The 20,541-nt window shown below is 38.7% G+C and overlaps 1 protein-coding gene across 2 annotated transcripts; it reads right to left on the bottom strand.

The window, feature by feature from the left end:
• Positions 1-1,664: 1,664 nt before the first annotated feature.
• si:ch211-236h17.3 (carbohydrate sulfotransferase 11) lies at positions 1,665-19,956 on the bottom strand. 2 transcript variants are annotated; one of them, XM_042003190.1, is made up of 4 exons: positions 19,435-19,956; positions 7,041-7,117; positions 4,925-5,089; positions 1,665-3,735 (listed from the first exon to the last, which is right to left on the bottom strand). In XM_042003190.1, exons 1-4 carry the CDS (start codon positions 19,529-19,531, stop codon positions 3,052-3,054), a joined length of 1,023 nt encoding a protein of 340 aa, XP_041859124.1. In that variant the 5' UTR covers positions 19,532-19,956; the 3' UTR covers positions 1,665-3,051. The 2 variants fall into 2 exon arrangements, with proteins under 2 accessions (XP_041859124.1, XP_041859125.1); XM_042003191.1 differs by having other exon boundaries at positions 4,925-5,086.
• Between the last annotated feature and the right edge of the window lie 585 nt (positions 19,957-20,541).

The following is a 20,541-nucleotide window of genomic DNA, read 5'->3' as shown; positions in this document are numbered from 1 at the left end:
CATTATCTTTGCTGAGTGCTACAGTTATTTTTCTTTAATGAAAGCAGAATAATGCTCAAGTACTGAATTTAGAAAACAATCTATATGAATACATCATTAGTGGTATTTTACATCCACTTGAAAACTTGTTAATTTGCTAAAACAATTATTGACACAACTTCACCATTTTAGCCGTTTTCTGTCAGAGAAACTTCAGCACAAAAGTATGAAAATTTTCCTTTAGTTGGAAATTTCCCTACTTTAATAAGACAAATTGGTGTTGTTATACATTGTTGAAAAACCTGATCAGTTACCTTTGTTATGAGGTATAACCTGTAAGGCTCATGATTTTTTGGAATGAACACAGTGAAAAATCTTGGTATTGCCCCCTCAAAACGTGCCAAAATCCCCTGTAATATTCTCCTGTTGGTATTTACTCTTGTTCTAAGCTGCATGGTGAATAGGATGATTGCATTCTCCCTCAGTAATAAGGAAAAACAACATGCATTGGCCATTTTTGTTCTTTATGTATTTTATACTGTCAGGGACCTGAGTAACGTGGAATATACAGCAATAACAGCCTTGCACCTGCTCATCATGCGGTCACATTTTACTGGGGGATGGCACACCACTCCCCAACCAGGAGTTGAAGGTCAACCAGTACGGTTGTGTTGGTTGTACTAACACATACACCACAGCAAAGCTGACCCCACAAGTGTTCAATTGGTTTGGGGTCTAGACTCATGGCAGGCCACTCCATCCTCTCCACTCCAAAACTCTGTGATGGTCCTGGCTCTGTGGAGGAGACCAGGCCAACTGATAGTCTTGCCTGGGCCTGGAATGAGATATTAGATGCCTGGGGTGGGGTTCTTGATCAAAATTAGAAGGAAAACAAATAAAAAGATTTTATGTAACTCAACGCTCTCCTGCGTTGGCATCCTGGAGGATGGAGTTAGGTCCCAAAATCTCGGAGATACGTATTACTATCTGGCTCCAGTATGACCTGGCAGCAATTAAATCTCAAAACAGTGAAAGCCAACAGCAGAATTTCAGGACCCTTACAAGTTCCACCTCACTGTAAAAACACTTTCCAATCATATATAAAACACCATCTGATATTATTAAATAGCAGCAATAATCAATCAAATACACATTTCCAGACTTTATGTGTTTAGTTTTTAACAGAAAATCGCAAAAATAAATAAAAGTGAATACTTAATAGAATAAATGTTTCCTCTTTGGCACAGAAACTCAAATCATTAAAATTCCACTTAGTATTATTGGGGTCAACCTATTAGCAGAAATCCAACATAACATCCATAACACTGTCATTAGTGTGATTTTAATATTATTTTGTTGCTTTAGATTTATTTTTTTAAGATTGCTGCAGGTTTCCCCCATCGTCACTCCACCTGTAGAACAGAGCTACAGACCTCCATATGGTGCTTGCATATGGTAGTTTCCAGCTACTGATGAAAACCTAAATTAAAAACTGGTAAGTACAATGAGAATTTGACCACAACTCTCTGTTAAAAGCTGCTTCGTGATGCTTCCTCATAGTGGTGAAACTTCAGTCACGAGTCATGATATTGATTATTTTTGGCCTTAACATTACACAAGTGACTTTAATGAAGTCCTAATAAAGTACATTGAAATGACTAAATTACACAGCAGATGTTTACTGGTTTTTACTCAGTAAATCCAGTTTTATTTACTCTGCACCAACACCCTGAAAAACCTCCAACATATTCTGAAGCTTCATTTATTTCTGTCTTTTAGACGTGGAAAATATCTACATATTTCCATTTTTATTAGTAGCTTTTACTATTTTCAGCTCAATCATCTGCTTCATATTAAATTGTAAAAACCTCTTGGTTTCCTGGTTTTAAAGATGATCTTGAACGTCTTCACACATGCAGTAAAATTCCACTAGACCTGTAACAGATGAGTAAAAATGGGGGATTTTCCCTTTAGGCAGAAGACAGTACGGACCATTAATAAACCTTTTCCTATAATAAGCCCCAAATTATTTCTCCATAAATTTCAACACATTTGCTAAACAAGGCCCTGCAGTGCAATGACTGTAGGTGGATTAACCCTTCACGTGCCTGCATTCACACCAACAAGGGCAGCTCTGATCGGGGTAGCACTGGGCTGGACCCAGCTGTGACCACAGCTATGTGGTTGTTTGTTCAGCCTACCTGCCCACAGCTAAATGCAGACAGTGATAGACGAGGGATGCCAAAACGCTGGCACTGAAATGAAGGAGAGGCTGCGAGTTAATGACTCAGATGTTCGTTTAGATTACCAGTTAGCCGAGTTCTGCGTGCTCTTTTTACAACATGAGGATGAGTTTAAAACTGTCCGGAGGATTTTTTTTTCTTGGTATAAATATGAAGACAAGAAGAAACTTTCCATGCAGTTTAATGTCCACTCTTACTCTGATATATATTATTTTCACTCGATGAGCCTACAACCTCACTTTGTTTAACAATAAATATTTTCTGTGCTGACAGACATAAATAAAGGCCTTGAATAGGTGCTCTGAAACAATCTGCTGTGCTCAGTTTCACAGTCAGCACATTCACCTGCGAGAAGAGAACCGGCTCCTCTGAAGTCTGGCTTTCATTTGCAGCTCATTATTTCTCAGAAGAGAAATGCAATGATAGGATTTTCACTGTAGTGGGCACAGCACGAGCACTGGCGAGGCAATTTCACCAGCAACTAAAGTCAAAGCGAGGTTTTCTCAGTTTGACAAAGTAATGTCTTAGAAATGGAAATAAATACAGATAGGATCTGTAAAGAGTTTATGCTTTCTGCTCTACCAAAAGAAAAAGAAACAGATCCACGTGGTTGATGTTTAGCAGATTAGAGTGCATGTTCTTTCTCAGGCAGAATTTTGGATTTATTCTGAATCATTTCCGTGTTCAGGAAGATGAAAACTTCTAGTCACACTCCACAAACGTTTTTCTTTGGGATCAGGGTGACAAGTCTGCTCTTGTGATGCAGCACACCAGGCAGAAATTCCCATGGAAACCAAAAATTTATTATCAGTCCTCTTGTCTCTGCGGTTCATCGAGTCCTGAGAAACTCTGGCGTGGAGTAGTTGAAGAGCAGGAAGTCCATGCGATACAGGTTGAAGAGTTTCTTCTGAGAGAAAGGACTGATATGCTTGAAGAAGTGTGCCGCCATGTCGCCGTCGGTCCGGGTGCTCTTGCCAGATGTTGGAAATTTAACCGTCCCCTCAACTCCGGCTAACCTGAGCACAGCCTGGGCATCTGGCTCCAGGGTCTCGTACTTTCCCACAACATCGTAGTGGATCAGACAGGGATGGCACAGAGTGTGCACCCGCTCCCAGTGCTCATTGAAAGGTTCTTCCCGCTGTGTCCGGGGGTCGACAAGATACTGGACAAACTCGCGGAAAGACACATCATTCCCTTTCTCCAGGGCTTCGGGCTTGGGGTTGGGCCGGTGCCGGCGGATGATCTTGGTTCCGTAGCGCTTGTGGAAGGCAGTGTTGTAGCTACGCGTGAACTTGTTCCGGTATGCTGATACGAGCCGTTCAAAGGGCTCCCGCACAAAGATGAACTTGAGGTAGCTGCGAAGGCGCTGGTTTATCTCCACGGCTGAGAACTCTGAGAGCGTGCGGAGGTTACCTGCGACGTGGGCCTCGTTGGCAGGAATGGCGAGAGGGTCAGTGTAACGACCATCACTGGTAAGGACCATGAGGACACGCTTCCAATTGGTGCAGGCTACCTGGAGGTCATAATGAAGAAAGTCATGAAACTGTCACTCTTGGGACCAACAGGTTACTGTATACCGCTGTGCTTGCCTGCACAATTACACAATTATTCTGATTAGTAATGATCACATTATTAATTAAAAATCACATTTTTCAAGCAATATTATGCATTCATTTCAGATCATATGTCTTTATCGAACTTCAACACAGGTGTGTCTTTTTACATTATATCTTTTAACTTTAAACATAAGCAAGAAAATGGGATTTCTTCACGTCTGTGAGAGCAGAGTGTATTTATTTTTGATCGGTATAGATTATTCTCTTAAGCCTTCAGCTGTGCAATATATCAAATTCTGATTTAGATTTCAGCTCCAAACAATCACAAAAACAGTGACATCAGCATTTGTGCTATATTACACTCTATTTTGTCATTATGTCATGGACTGACTCCAAATAAGCACCCCTGCTGTGAAAAGCACCCTTCATGTCAGAAATACGAGGGGTGCATCCAAAATATTTACCTTCCTGGTGAATTTGTCCCTGCTGGGGCCAGTATTATTTACTTTTGAAAGTACACTCAGAACATCATCATTGATAAAGTAAAAAATCTCTGGAACATCTTCAGGTTATCCAGAATGCTGCTGCAAGGCTCATAACAAAATCTTCAAAATATTCACATTACCCCTAAACTAATCCAGCTGCACTGGCTCCGTACTCATTACAGAGTGCATTTTAAAATTCTGGTTTTAACATATAGAGCTTTAAATTATCAAGCCCTGTCCTGAGACAACAGACACTCTTGGGATATATTAGTGCTCTTTTGCAGCCATATGTTCTCAGTAAGTCCCTCAGATCACATGACCAGTGTCTGCTGGTTGTGAAGCAAACAGGCCAGCAGTGGCTCCCTCCCTCTGGAATTCTCTTCCTCTCAGCCTGAGATATGCGAACTTACAGATCTCTTTTAAAAACCAGCCAAAACTGCATCTTTTTAAACTTGCTTTTACTTAGTTTTATGTCTCCTGTGTTGTTTTGTGTTTTATTGTGAAGCACTTTGTGATTTTTACCTTAAAAGGTGCTATATAAATAAAGATTAATTTTGTTTTTCACTTCATTCCCCACCCTGGCAGTCACCTCCACATACCCCTTCCCTGAAACCTCTCATCTAGAATTTCATCTCCACCGATTAAACTCGTGGTAACCAACCTTGGGTACGTAGCAGTAAATGAGGCTGTGTTTATCATCCACAATGAGGTGTTTCAGGTCCTCAGGCGAAAGCACCCGGCGCTTCCTTGTGTGGCTCAGACATGCCTTCTCCAACAGCTCCCTGCGGCCTTGAAGGGACCTCTGAGCTGCAGACAGCTCCAGCTGCTTATGATAAGGAAGATGCAGGACAAATAAAACAGGGACCAAACGAGGAAAAGCATATAAATACACTTTTTAAACAGAAACCTTTCTTTTTTTAACTTTATTGCCTTAGAATGCAAAATCACAGGCAATTAACATAACATATTAACAAGCATTAATATGTGCTGAGATTGGGCTCATCCTAGTAGGTACAAAAAAAGACAGTTGGCATATGCAGAATGGAGGAAATACACAACATACATTCCAATACAAAACAAGTATTAGTCAAAAAGAGTAGACACTCTCAACCATCTTTTTGAAAAAATATCCATTTTCAAGTGTAGTTGGACAGTCAGACATTCCATCAAATAAACCTGTTTTAATTTTTTCGTCCACAGAGCTATAGTTGGTGGGCAAGGCTTAAGCCAATTTAGGGTGATGGTCTTTTGTGCAACTAGCAGTAGGACATGCAAAATATAACGCTGATCTTTGGTGAGAAGGTCTTTGGTGTACAAGTCCAGAAGGAATATGAGAGGACCCATGGGGAGATCTGTCCTTAAGATGTCCTCTATGCTCTTTTTGATACTCTCCCAGAATGATCTTATTTTTGGGCAGTCCCAAAAAACATGGGTGTAGTCACCAACCATGCCACAGTTTCTCCAACACTTGTCTGTAGTGGTACTTTTAGACATATATGTCCTTAAAGGGGTTCTAAAAAATCTAGTTTTTGTTTTCCAGTCGAACTCTCTTCAGAGTTGGCTTCCAATTCCTTTGTGACAGTCAGAACACACATTTCCCCACATCTCATCTGTTAAAACTACATTCATCTCAAGCTCCCATTGGTGTTTAATATGTAGGGTGTTGTCTGACATATTTGCCATCAGTTTTTTATACATTATAGATATTAATTTCTTTGCTAATGCTTGATTTTCAAACAGGTTAACAAACAGAAACCTTTTAAAGAAGACCTGCAGACAAGCTGTCTCTAGAGCTTCAATACTCAGGACTTTTATGTGACGTTTCTGTTTGCAGTTTTTCTTTTATGATAGTTGAAAATAGCTGTAGCTGCAGTCTGAGTGCTGCATTAGTTGTTGGACAATAAGTCACAGAAAGTGTCTAAAGATGATTGATTATGTTGCTGTGCTCACCAAACCTAAGCCAAAATGAGGGAAGATGTGCAATATTTGAATTTATTAGAATTTCAAAACACATGTTTGCTTTCTTTGCAGAGTTAGCTGAGAAGACTTGCATTACTACGGTCTTTTAAACAAAATGCAATCAGTTTAATGTTCATTTTGATTCAGTAGGAAATGTTTAACCCTCTGAGTAACAAAGCCACAAAATCATGACAAGCACCAGGTCATATCTCCAGTAAGAGAATTTAAACCTGCTATTACTTTCCACCGCTAGATGGCAGACATGTGAACCTTTCATGTAACACAATTGGGAGGCGAAAGAAGGGGAGGGTGGGACTGGGGGGGCTATTCAAAGTTTATGAGTAAATCATCTTTGAAAAAAACCATATGGAGCAGATGAGTCGGTGATACAGTGGGTGTACATAGACACACACACACATATAAAAAGTCGCAGTTCATGGTGAAAGTTATGGAGTCTAATACGGCTAACAACCTGTGATGCCACCATATGAAATGAAATGAGCCATTTTACTCCCATCATAAACTCTGGTTCAACATTTTCGCTCATTTACATATGCCTTAACATTACATGAAAACTCTGGTGCCTAAACGGTTTAAATTGATCTTCAAAAGATCGGTATGTTTAGACATTCAGAGTAAGTTAAGCTGTTCGTCCTCAGGTTGGACAGCTGCTGGCTGTACTTTCATAATTACAGCATCAATTTGTGGGTGGTAACTCTTGGCCCAGGGAGAAAATACCTGTTTTCTGAAGGTTTCCAACCAAGGACAGCAAAATAAGTTGTCATTAATTCTGCAGCTGTGTGTGCTCATGCTTTCACCTGGTCTCCTTTGTAGAGGGTCTGCAGCGGACTTCTCCTGCTTTTTCCTGGTCTGCTTCCTGTCTTCAAAGCAGGTTCTAAAGTGAGACAGAGAAACCATTAACAACCAGATTATTCAATATCACCCTACAAGCTTTTAGTTCCAACTCATTTCACACTTTTCCACAGAATTTACAAGATATGTTTTAACAAAACAAATCTGTGCATGTTGTGTGTTTTATGGGAACAAGAGTGTATTTTCCTATGAATTATCACTCTGGGTGCTTTGCTGACAAGGACAGTACTGAGTTAAGACTAACCACATATTGTAAATCACAAATATACAGCAGTTCTTAAACTGTGTCATGTATTTGCATCGAGATTTAAGTTACACTGTAAAGATGTCTAATTAGATGTCATTTCATTTAGAGCCAACTTTCCAGTGGTTCACTGCTGTGATTTAGTCAGAAAGAGGAAAATCCTTCCTGAACCCATTTATAGGAACAGCATGTTCCTTCCTCACTCTGCCTTTCATACTTACACTTGTCTTTTTGACTCTCATTTGTTGATATCATTTTCTTAACTGCTCCTTTAAGATTAGAATTTTCTCCTTTTAGAAGATGGTTTATGTGTTCTGAGGAGATTAAACAGAACAACGTACAAAACAAACCAGATGTGGTGAACACCTACTTTCAATTTCCCCAACGTTATTCAACAAAATAATGAATAGGTGCATGCTAATTCGCTGTGCTTCATGCCTCTTGTACCTGCTTCCAGCCTTAATACGTTTATCTTTCTCTCCCATCACACCGCTGCCATCCCTCCTCCCTCCCTGCTCTGTTTCAAGTCTGTTAGCAGTTTGTTTCTGCAGCTAATGATACAAAACAAGAAGAGTGATTGTTTCACACATGCAGTTAAACAATGCAGAGGCTGGTTTTCTTTTTACACAAAGCTGCAGTGAGACAATGGGGCAAAGAAGTAGGAAACAGGTTTATGTGGACTAGCATGAGGGAAACCACTTGAAAAGAGACCTATGGAATGATGACAAATGTTCCATACCTTCATATGGAAAGAATATCAGCTATAAAATACTAGACAGAGGGTCAAACTGCGTCAGAGCTTAGCGGCTGTGTGCCTTCTGGGTTTGCATCAATCAAATAAAATATATATTTCATAGCTCGGAGATGGCATCCACATTCAATAAATCCCCGTGTCATCTTGGAACTTTGGGGTTATGAAAAACATTAGACTAGCCTTTAGTGTACATGTTCAAGCTTAAGCTCAAGCTGTAAATCATAACTGCTTCCTGTCACTTTGAAAAACCTAAATCACAAAAAGGAGAACTTCAGTGACTCAGCAAATGTCTAGTCCACATGCAGCATAAGAGGATTTAACATCAAGAGTGAAACTCTCACCAGACCGTAGTGATACAGCCTGTCCCTGTTATTTCTCTCAGCATGAGTTCACATTAATTATAAAATTCTCCTCTTCCTCTGGGAAATCTTTGCCACATCATCCAAACACACAAAGGCAGATGCCCAAATCTTTCTGGACTATTTTGAAGGTTTTACTTTAAAATCCACATCCTAGGCAAATACAAATATTTGGTGAGACATCTGTGGGTACACTATTTTTTTTATTTTTAAAGTATATAATTAAATAGTCAGATATATGGTAGTAACATTTTTACATCATTAAGAAAATTATGTTATGTAGCATACAGGACACAACATCAGCCAGAAAGATCTGGGTTTTACTAAATACAGTGAATCAGGCATGTAAGTTCTCTGTGTACATGGCTTTAGTTTACATGTATAGCAGACAACTCTGCTGCAGACTCAGGATGTTTCTTCAGGAAGCGAGAAAGTAGGCCAACAGACTTTTGGAGGCTTTTCTCATATTAATGGGTTACTGTGTTCTAACATGCTGAGACAATTAAGAAGCATTTAAATGTCTAATTCCTGTTGACACAAGAAAGAGTTCACACACAAAAGGTCTATTTAGTCAACAAAATCATTTAGAGAAAGTTTTTAACTATAAGTCACTGTGCAATGGTAACGTTTGTGAAGGCTAATGGCAACACTAAATTTAACATCAAATATTCTGCATGAGTGAGAAACTTAGAAAGAATCATTTATATCAATTCATGCAACTGGTTTTTCTACATTTGAGAAAAGTTATAATAGTTTCATGAAAGGAAAAGGGAGGAGGTGTTTTATTGTTTTATCAGGAAGCATTACGCCTAATTTCCACTGGGTGTGTGTGCTGCGCAGTGCTTTTGTTCTGAACTTCATGGTGGGTCAATCCACGGTGGGAACGTGTCAGGTGCAGAGTGCCTGCAAGTGCAGGCAAGTGCAAGTGCAGTCCGTCTAGCTGGATCCACAAGATCATGAAACCACGTCAAGGATAAACGTCTCGTCATCCACGATGAAATAAAAACACTGAGACACCCTGACCAATTAATGATGTAATGTTTACAGGGTTCAGTGAGCTCAAATCTGCACAGGGGCTTTGATTTTGAAAATTCCTGGAAGCTTTTACACTGCTCCTGTGTCTGATTTCCTGTCTGCTCCTATCTGAACTGCTGAGTTTGATGCATTCTGGATGCATCAAATTATCTCTGCTCCATGTTAACAGAGGATCATGTGAGTGGTGAAAGCTACACGTCTAAAACCATGCTCAACATATTTGATAATCATGATAAATACATACAGAATGCTTCCTTATTTTGTTTTGTTGCACTAAGAAAAAGAAAAGTATTTGATGTGAAAGAGAATGTTTTAGTTTCCACCTGTATCTGTAGATATGAGCAGCTGGGCTAATATTTTATGTCTTCTATGGGCGCTCACTGCTCTTTAACATAAGTTTAATCTGCTATATATTACATTATCAACCTTTTCAACTCATAAAGACAGAGGAATAGAGATTGGTGGATTAGCAAGCTGAATCAGTTTCTTCTCAGACTTTCAGATAAAATTGCCTGTTAAAAAATAAAACAATTTTACTAATTCTGTTCCTGATAATCTGTGTTTGTGCATGCGTGTATATGCAACAATAATTTTTTATCTTTTTCATATGGAATTCCTGCAGTGTCACTAAATTTGAGGTCTGTGGTGTATTTTAACATCTATAAATATGCACTAGACAAATTATTTTATGATTTCATATTTCCTAGAGGAACAATAACCTGGAAAAAAATTCAATAATTAAAAGAAAGAGATCACCATGACCACGTCGATGTTGGATTTTGTCCAATAGTGAATAGTTAAACTAAATGTGCTTCATGACCATTAGCAAATGTTGCTGCCATGTTTTTCTTATATACAAAGTCAAAGCTTCACAAGCACCAGAAAACCACAACTTCCTCAGACCCAGGAAGTGACAACACAAGCTGTTAAAGTGGAGCAGAAAAGGCATGTCTGGTTTAAACAATCTGTCAGGAGTGTGAAGCCATGCTGATGTTTTATTCAGACATAAACAAGGTCCCATTAATCCTGTAAACACACAGCACTTTCTAATCAGTAATCACCTGGCAGGGGAATAGTGACCAAGTTTAAGTGGTAGACTTGTATGTTTTCACTGTGTGTGGGCAGGCACGTCCAAAGTTTTTTTTTTTTGTAAATGTCCTTATAAAAGAAAAAAAAAGCTTCTTTATTTATTCCCTTCAGAAAAACCTCTTTCCCTCTTTAATATGAGACAATGTGCAGACAGGTATATGAGATCAGTATGGTAAATGTCCTGTATACTAAGAAGTATAATTTGACTTAATTGTACTTATAAAGGAGGCCTGTTTTTAAAAAGGTCATGTAATGTAAGCCTCTTTGAGCTGTGAGAAAACTACTGTGCTCTAACAAGTTTCATTAAAATGTGTCACATCGCAATAAAAAAAGAATAAAAAATAACAAATGCATACAAGTGAAGACAGTAAGAGACATTAGTGAGAGCAGGAGTAACAACTTGTCATGTTTTCTGTATTTGGAGTCTAACTTGCTGTAATGGTATCACAAAATTCATATGCTACAAAAAAAATGGTGGTCACTAATACAACATGATGTGGCTTGATAATAATCACTAATAAAACTAGCTTGTAGATGAGATCTCAGCTCTTTTTAATCTTACATCAATGCCTCCTGGGTTTAACTAAACAACTTAGAAATGAGATGCAGCAAATGTGAAAGATAAATGTTTCTGTTACTGACTCATAATGTCATCCAGCTCAATTTCCCACATGAAAGAGTTGCACCTTAAAAAAATGACTTCAGAGTTCAGGCTGACCTTAAACATATCTCCAGCACCCCATCTAATTATTTAAAACATTACAAGGCCTTGGTTTGATGGATTACCAGTTGACTCAGGTTAGACATGTAGGAAGAGAGGCTCCATGCAATTTGTGAGGCCCTAACCAGTTGTATAAATACAAGATAAATGAAGGGCATATATGGTGTTAAAGGTTGTTTTGAGCTGTTGCACTCTGCACAGTATAAAGCATAAAGTTTTCATAGAAGAAATGGCTCATAAGAGCTGCCAATGTTTTTGTTCTGAGACAGTTACAATAAAGTTTATTTAGAAAAGAGGACTTTTTCTATTCTGACTGAAAGGGAGAAATGCATTGACTTTAAGTTAAAAGTGAATGTGGCAACCTTATGCCTGAGACGTTGCCTTTGCACCATGTAGCTTCTTCACTCTTTCGCAATATTTCCTGTCCCAACTGCAACTTTCCAAAGCAAAGTAAAAATGATCAGTTTTTATAAGTTGCATTAAACAAGAACTCATTACAACCTCACAATACTAAAATACAAAGGCTCAAACATCTTCAATTTTACAGAGCTTTTTTTAACTTTGTTCACCATTTCTTCACAATCTTGAAAAGTTAACATATTACAAAAAACACAAATGGCTTTGACACATATCAGAGCTACAATAAGAAGAGGGTTGTTACATTTTCTTTCCTTATTCAGTTATGTAGCCCTGAACCTCCCACTTTTGACACAGCGCTTGATTGGATTAAGTCTTGGTGGACAGGTGGATAGGTCCTTCTGTGTCAATATTTCAGACTTGGAATCATCGTGTGGACCGCTGTCATGCGGAGTCCTACAGGGCTCAATTCTAGGGCCACTGTTTTTATCACTGTATTTATTGCCTCTTGGTTTCATCCTGAGAAAGCACAGAACTGTATTCTATTTCTATGCTGATGACTGCCAGATTTGCTTGCCTTTATTTAGGAAGGATAGTTTCTCAGTCTTCTCTTGGATTGTTTGGAGGATATTAAAGCTCAGTTGGCCCTGAATTTTATAAATAAGAAAACAGAGGTGATAGTGTTTGGACCAAGTGGCCGCTGTAAATCCACCTCTGTTGATTTGGGGTCCCTGACAGAATATTTTAAACCAACCCTTATCAATCTGATGTTTTTTATTTGTATCTTGATTTTACTTGTGTTTAGCACTTTGTTTGGTTGTTTTAAAGTACTTTATAAATAGACTTGCTTTGGTACGGTATGGTATGGTATAATGAAATGTAGCACAATAATTGTTATATGCTGATTATCTTGTTTTCATTATCGTTGAAGGCCATCATTCTAAACTAATATAAAATTCAAATACATCTTTGTCCACATTTGCATAAACAATCTGCCTACAACTTACAAACATGATCAACAATGGTAGCTCTGCCATACAAGAATCTGCATTTTAAAGCCAATATGGAGTCATGCGTAACATTGTTTTCAACAAGATATATTATCACACAATGACATTCCCAGGCACCGAAACAAACCACCCATTGGCAATAACTCACTCTAATAAATCCTTTCACTTCTGTCTTGTTGTTTTGAGGATGGAGAGCCTCAGGATGTTTTCGTTTTAGATGTTTGTGCAGAGTAGTTTTGCTTTTGTGGTAGGCCATTTATTATTTTTTAAAGGGTGCAAGGCATGGTTTTGTTAGGAAACTATTAAAATATTTTCACACATTGGAAGATTTTGTCTAACCTTAATGAATCAAGATTAATTTTCTGCCTGTTCAGTAGCAGAATTGGGGCTGAAAGTAAACAATGCAGTGTGTCAATGACGCTCCAGTGCAGCCTTAGTTACACTTCACATAGTAGAAATTTGTTGTGGTTGTGCGAAGCTTTTAAACTTGGAACTTTAAGGCAGAAGCCTCCAGATCTTGTCTTTGCATAGAGATCCATTTATTTTTTAGTGTTTTATTTCAGAAAGTGTTTAAACTTAGTGGTTTAAAAATGGCCAGATGCCAGGAGTCTGAATGGTTTGCAAGACAAATCATGTCTGATAGATTAACATACTTTTGATACACAGAGTAAGGAAGAACAAACAGCCAGCAGGTGCAGCATGTGGCAATCAGCACTTTCTTCAGAGCTGTGGGTCATGTGGGAAACCTTAAAGGCATTATTTCACAATAACTGCTTTGATATCAATTTCAGACAAGTAGCAGTGTGCACACAAGCAGCTAAAAGAATCGCAATATCTCTGCGTCTGAATGGTTACAGGGGATGTAAACAAGCCTGTTAACACACTTGTGTTAAGTGTGTATATTACACATGAGGGTGAAAATGATTAAACTGAATTGTGCACTGACTTGTATGTTTCAGTGTAAAGTTTAAGAATATCTGGCAAAGCAATTTTTAAAACAAACATCTTTGACAGCTCACTTCTTTTCAATCAAACTTGGATTCAGTCAGATTATGTGCTTGTAGTTTTGACTGAGCACTCCAGTGAAAGGAAGTGTGAAGCTTAAGATATGATGTTTTTCAAGTGCCTGCGGGGGATGCAGCCTGTTAATCAGATTATTTGCTAATGTCTGTCACAACTGAGAAAGGCAGAGAAAAGTTTTCCCACCCTCCCATATGCAATGTGCTGTACAGCTGCCTATCAAATGAAGGGGAAAAGTTGGCTTTGGTAAATGTAGCGGCAGCAGCACTTCGAACAGAGAAAATGCTGGTGCAGAAACAATCATTTGCCTCAGAAATGATTTTAACAATATTCATATTCCTGCTGGGCAATTTCAACAATTTTAGGGATGCCAACTCAGAGTTAAGAATATTTTGTGTCTTGTTTTAATTTTGATTCTTAACTTTTTTGCATTTATATGTTTGGCTTTTGCAGTTACTCTGATGCTTGTGAATGAATGAAGAGCTGAGATACTATTCATAGTAACTTATTTAGACACTGAAAGAAAGCTTTGCTGCAGCTCTGATGAGTCAAAGCAAGCACATAAAAGAGCAAGTCAGAGGAAAATGAAACCATTTTTTTCTTCAAGTTATGATGCATTTACAGACAGAAGCTGGCTGGAAACTAGAGCTTCAGAAATAGCAGTATGTCAGTAATGTTTTTACACAAGCATTGAGAGGGGACTTTATCAAAGTAACAAGAAGTGATGGAAACAATTCTTAATTCATCAAGTCTTCATATCCACACAACAGCTGTTGGAATCAATACATAACTGTCCAAGGGTTCTGATCTTAAGTTTTAATTTACATATTTGGAGTACATACAAATGTCTTTTTAAAATGGCTAAAATCTTGTGTTCATGCTCTTTTTTAAATGCAACTAAATTTAGTGACACACGTCACAAAACTTTGGGAGACAGGAACTAGGGCTGGGCGATTAATTGACGTTTGATCACAATTACGATCTGGGTTTTCAACGATCATAAAAATGAGATGGTGGATTATTTGCTCTTTCTCAGTTTACTCTTGTGCTGTCTTCAGTTGCAAATCGAGTGCCATTTGCAGCGCTCTGCTGCAGACTCCTCCCACAGTCCACGCCTCAGAAAGCGCCTTAAGCTATTTTAGCAAATCTTTAGCAATGCAGCGTAATTTAAAAAGCTGACCCACACAACAAAGCCCGCGTCATTCGTCATTACAAATGGCAAACAGCGTTAAACTGAAACTGGAGACATGCTGAGTCATTAATTTTACAACATTATTACAAACCTAACTGTCGGGAAGCTCCACTCAGACCACTGTTAATGTAACCTGCCTGTAGCTACTAGCTAACCTTGTTGAAAAGACAGGGGGATTTAGTCTTACTTTCTCATAAAACAGTAAATGCTGTTAAGTGTCAGTCTGCAGAATGATGTCCTCACGGCGTTTGTCAAAATCAGCATATAATCGGCAAAACAACAGCTGATATTGGCCATTTTGAAAAGGGCTAATATCGGCCGATTTAATCCGCCTGGCGATTAATCGGTCGGGCCCTAATATTAAGGCTGTCAAAAATAATGCATTAACAGCAGTAATTAATTAATTGCGTTAATTTTTAACCGCAATTAAGGTGAGAGCGTTCAACAGTTGCACTCTTTCATTTAAAGAAAAAAAAAAAAAAGAAAAAAATGTTTCCTGCAGTTCTGTACTAAAATGCCTTCTCCTCCTCCTCTCTCTCCTGTCAGTGATCAGCTGATCGGCTTCTCTGGTGCTAGCACTGCCTTTCTCCTGGCGCTTGCTTATTATTCATCTGAAAAGGAGGAAACTACTGATTTGTGGGTCATCTTATATTTAACCCAAAGTATTGTTATTGGGCGGATCCTGATGTGTGTTGTGCTTGTTGTGCTCTGGTACCAGAGAATATTTCTTTTAAACTTGCAGTCACTCTGTGGTCATTATTTTAGTCGAAAAGTGACGAAATAAGTCCAACAACTTCTATGAATTCCTCTGCTTTCCTTGCTACACACTCTGGGTCAGCAGGTCTTGCTTCCACATCATCTGCTAGCTCTAAAATGTCTCTCACCTGAAAAGTTCACAAAAATCATCATCTCTCTCCAGCCTCTCATTTTAGGAGCAAAGCAATGGCTCAAACTGAATTAGCGTTAGCCCTGCCCACTGACTTTGATGGACTAGTTTAACAGATAAAATAAATTCATGATGTGCTGCAATTCAGGACCATGAAATAATTAAATTGTGAAATAATGATATATGTTTTTACATACATTAATTGGTATTTAAATGAATTTGTAATACATTTAATAACACAATGTTTTAATTGTCATTTTAATTATTTAATGACACATTTAAGAAATTATTTGCATTTATAATTATTTCATTGTAGCACTTTTACTCCTCCATAGTATTACCATGTTGTGTTTGCTAATATAACTAAAGTTCAAACTTAAATTCCTAAATAAATTAGCTGGTGATGCAGCAATATATCTGACATGACTTAAGTAATGAGTGTATAATCATTTGCTGGACAGGAATCATATTTCTTTCTTGAGTGCCAAGCCCTGGGTGTTGCTACAGGAAATCAAACAAAGGAAGCACAACAATAATATCCACTGTGCTTCCTGTCCTGTATTTAACAGTAGCCTTAATTAGCAGATGTGGCACTGTAGGGTGAGTGTGTGCAGGATTTCTTTCACATGGTTAAGTAGAATTAATTAGCTTGTGCAAAAGAATCTAAAAAAACTAAGTATCTTTTAATAAAGAAATATCTAGAATTTGTGTGTTAAATGTGGACAATTGTAATTCTTTCTTCACAATGTTTGGTGTTGAAGCCATTATCTGCCTGCACATTTCCTGTCTGAGAGAGAGTAACTAAACCCAGAGTGAAGCGAAGGCATCAGGGGAACAATGCAATAACCAGAACACAGACCAGAGAAGGCAAGATGAAGAGTAACAGTGCTGAAGTGCTGCAGAAACATATTTGTGGCAACTATTCATAAGGATGAGTTGCCACAGCAGTGCAGTGACGCAACAGTAACCACAAAATTAAGCTAATTACTGTCAGTGCCGATTTACCAACTTGTTCCTCAAAAATCAGCCCACATTACTGGAAGCTGCTACAGAAAAATGAGGGCTGTTTGCAGAACTAAGTCTCCATTAGTGTGGTTTCACCTTACTTGTAATGACACAGATATGTAGATTTCCATCCAAATGCAGACCAAATTTTAATCAGGGTTGGAGAAAATCTGACCGTGAGTATGTCAATGGAAGCTTCTTTTCAACCACTAACATAATACAATAAAAATAATAAAAATATCAGTATGTTAAAAGGTTGGTACAGCTAGTTCTCCAGTCAGGCATCAGTGGCCCCATTAGAGATGATGCTGCAGTGGTGAGAAATAATGCAAAGTAAAAGGAGATAAATGAATAAAGTGCTTTTTCTTGTGTACTTGTGTATGAAATAGAATGGGCTGTGTGGTTTGTACTCTGTAAGTAATTAAGAAGACTGAAAAGAAGCTAAATAAATGTCTTATTTTCTATTAGCTGGAAGCATACATGACCTAATTTTTTTAAAGTGTGCTTATTATAAGTACCTACTGTTGCTAGGTTACAACAACCATCTCCAGCCTGGATTGGTATATTCTTTGCAGTGTTTACATTGTACGCCCTACTCTTTCTGGATTTTTATTGGTCAGTGAAAAACAATCAGAGAAGTACTTTTCACATATGACTTTGAAGCCAAGAGCCACGGCTTAGGTGCATAGGTGTTGAGTGAAAGTACAGGGGTTGCATGGCGCAGTTAAAGTATATCCACCACCAACACCGCTGACCGAGCGAGCTGGGAAGTCACAGATGTGAAACTGCCATGTCGGCATTTCATCACTAAGCTATTTCTGCAATGCTGGCTTGATGTGTGTGGTGTGTAAGCGCACACCAACGTAGTGCTGAGACACCTCTGTTATGTATGTGTGAATTACCTATTAGTAATAGTGGCAGGTTTAAATGGACATCAGCTCAACAGTAAAATCTGTTGGCAGTTATGGTCTACCTTCCTTTCATCTTTAAATTGTTGCTGCCCTATAAACAACGTGACATGACTTCTCTTAAACATTTGTGGTGACTATCAAATGCTAGTGCCACTTTTCAATTCATATATCATCAAATCAGGCACAAGTTCTTAAATGCTACTCATCATATGTCACTCTTTAAATAAGTCACAGTATGACATACAAGTCCACACTACAATATATTGCTCTTATAAAAAAACAAAACAAATGGGCAATTAACTTTGAAAATATTAACACACCATAACTCCAGAAGCCCCTGTGCTTTGATGACACCCCGTGAATTAGTCCTCTCTGATGTGGTTCTTTACATGTGGCTTTCGTTGCTACTGCTGGTGCTCCAGAGCTGACAAGCCTAAACACGCCAGGAAGTTTGGGCATACAGCAAATGGGTGGAGGAAGGTCAATGGGTGTGCTGAAGTGTGCAACTTGTAGGTTAGGTAACATGTAATTTGTATGTCAGCCTTTGACGAGCAAAACAAGGTGCTACATGGCTTTTCCAAAAGGAGAGTGCTCTAGTGACAGTTCAGATGTGCAGCACAATTTTTGTTACATGGTATTATTTGTAATTGTATATGGACCTGGTGTGTTTCTCACTAAAGTTACACCAAACTGTACCAATCTTGGTATTTTGACAAGAAAAATCCACATCAACTGATCCAACTTAGCCCTAAAGGAAATAGGGACACTCGTCTGCTCCCCACTCCTCTCACCATCTTCTCCATCTTGACTTACTGCAATAAAAACAGCTCTTCTATGTTAAATGATCTTGCACCCTCTCTTTTATCCTCATGAGCCATTCTGTTTCAAAAGTAAACTCAGCACAAATCAGTCATCTCACTTCTACTTCCTCTCCACTTTATCTGACTGAGCTCTGACTCTTCCCCATTCTGATGGGGTCAATCTGGCTTTTAAGGTTAAAGCAGTGTGTCTCAGTCCAGGTCCTCAGGACCCACTGCCCTGCATGTCTTAGACGTGTTCCTACTCCAACACACCTGATTCAAATTAATGAACTTCCTCATCAAGTTCTTTGCAGCCTGTTAACTAGCCATTCATTTAATTCAGGTAAGTTAAAGTAGGGTTACTTCTAAAACATGAAGTGCAGGGGATCCTGAGGACCTAGATTGAGAAACACTGGGTTAAAGTGAGGGGAGGTAAGAAGAGGAGCTGGGGTTACAGCAGAGGAAGGAATGAAGAGGGGGTCTTTAGGAAGGCGGCTTTGAAAACATTCCACTTTTCACAGTGGCCTTATTCATACATCATATCACTCACATTTCATCATACCATCTGCTGCACACATGCAGATTAACACAAACACACAGGTGTGTCCTTGCTCTTTATGTTGAAGCAGCCTTTTAGTAATAATTTCAAGCCAACCCAAGATCAAACAAGTAATCTATAAGAATTGCGTTATTTTACGTACATATTCTAAGGCATTACTGAAATTTCCACCTGATCGCACAGAAGGTTAAGGATTGTGGAATGTACTTAATGTCACGTTCCTGTAAAAACTTTGATTAGGTCACAATCGGAAAAGTGAAATGTGGTACAATGTTTTAATATTTCGTTTTTCAGCTGTCACTTTTCTGGCTTATATAAACATAAATGTCTTACTCTAAGTATATGACAAACGGTTGGTGTAGTTAAGTAAACATTTTTGGTGTGTGTCGAGTCTTACCTGGTTTAGTGATGCTCTGAAAGTAAAGAACGAGGACGAAGAGCGAGCCGAGGCACGTCGCCAGGAACAGACGTCCCCCTCGCGTTGTCTTCATCATGAAGCCCGGCTCCGATGGTGGAGCCCCCGACCCCTCGTCGTTGCCTCGCCACGGTTCATACAGACCACCAGGAGGAGGATGCCAGACAGTCGAGAGATTAACAGTTATTTATTTAACTACGGGAGAAGAAAATGACCCAAAAGCCCGGCCAGGAGTGGCGACGGTTGGACACGGTGACTAGATGGTCATGAGTGGAGCGTAAATCCAGAACCACTCGCTCTGTCCCTTGTCTTATAAACTATGTAGATTTAGTAATAAAGACACCTTACATTAAACATTAAATGACAATAAACTTGGCATGACAATTAACGTGGGCAAAAATTAAATTAACTAACGGTCTCGCCCTGTTTTAGCCCTCCTTACTACCTACATTAACAGTATGGTGTCTGAAGTTTGTCGAAGCTACACCAACTTCTTCTCCGCTGAACATGGACGGGGCACTGTGCCATGACGTCACACCCACCCTTCTCTCACGCGCCCCCTCTCCTCTGTTATGCTGCATTAAAAACTGCTCGGACATAGAATCTAAGATCAAAAGTTGGTGTAGTTTATTTATTCGTTGCGTATGACGCAACGATTTTAAATAGGGGTGATCATGAAACAAATTAACAATTTAGGCCAAGGAAGAGAATTTTCACGTGCGCCCCCTATTTTACGATTGGAGTCGATGTAATTAGCTTTCCGTGGCGCACTTGAAGGCACCATAACAGGCTCCGCTGCAGGCATAATACTCCAGACTTTAAAGATAATACAGGAAATTATCAGAATAATGCTATCAGAATGAATGAATAAATAATTACATAAATAAAACATTTTCAAGAGGGCGAAGAAAAAAAACATATGCTTTAAAACATTATGGTTACTTATTTGAATAGTTTACCTTCTGTAGAACACTTATAATTTTAGTTATAGCCTATTTGAAAAAGCAAACTGCTGTAAGGAAAAACAGCATTCTACTGTCTCAATACGGACCCAGTTTCCACTTGCTTTGTACTCAATGGATGCAATGA

Source organism: Melanotaenia boesemani, chromosome 13 (genome assembly GCF_017639745.1).
Source record: "Melanotaenia boesemani isolate fMelBoe1 chromosome 13, fMelBoe1.pri, whole genome shotgun sequence".
Taxonomy (NCBI): domain Eukaryota; kingdom Metazoa; phylum Chordata; class Actinopteri; order Atheriniformes; family Melanotaeniidae; genus Melanotaenia; species Melanotaenia boesemani.
This window is presented reverse-complemented; position numbering and strand designations above follow the sequence as displayed.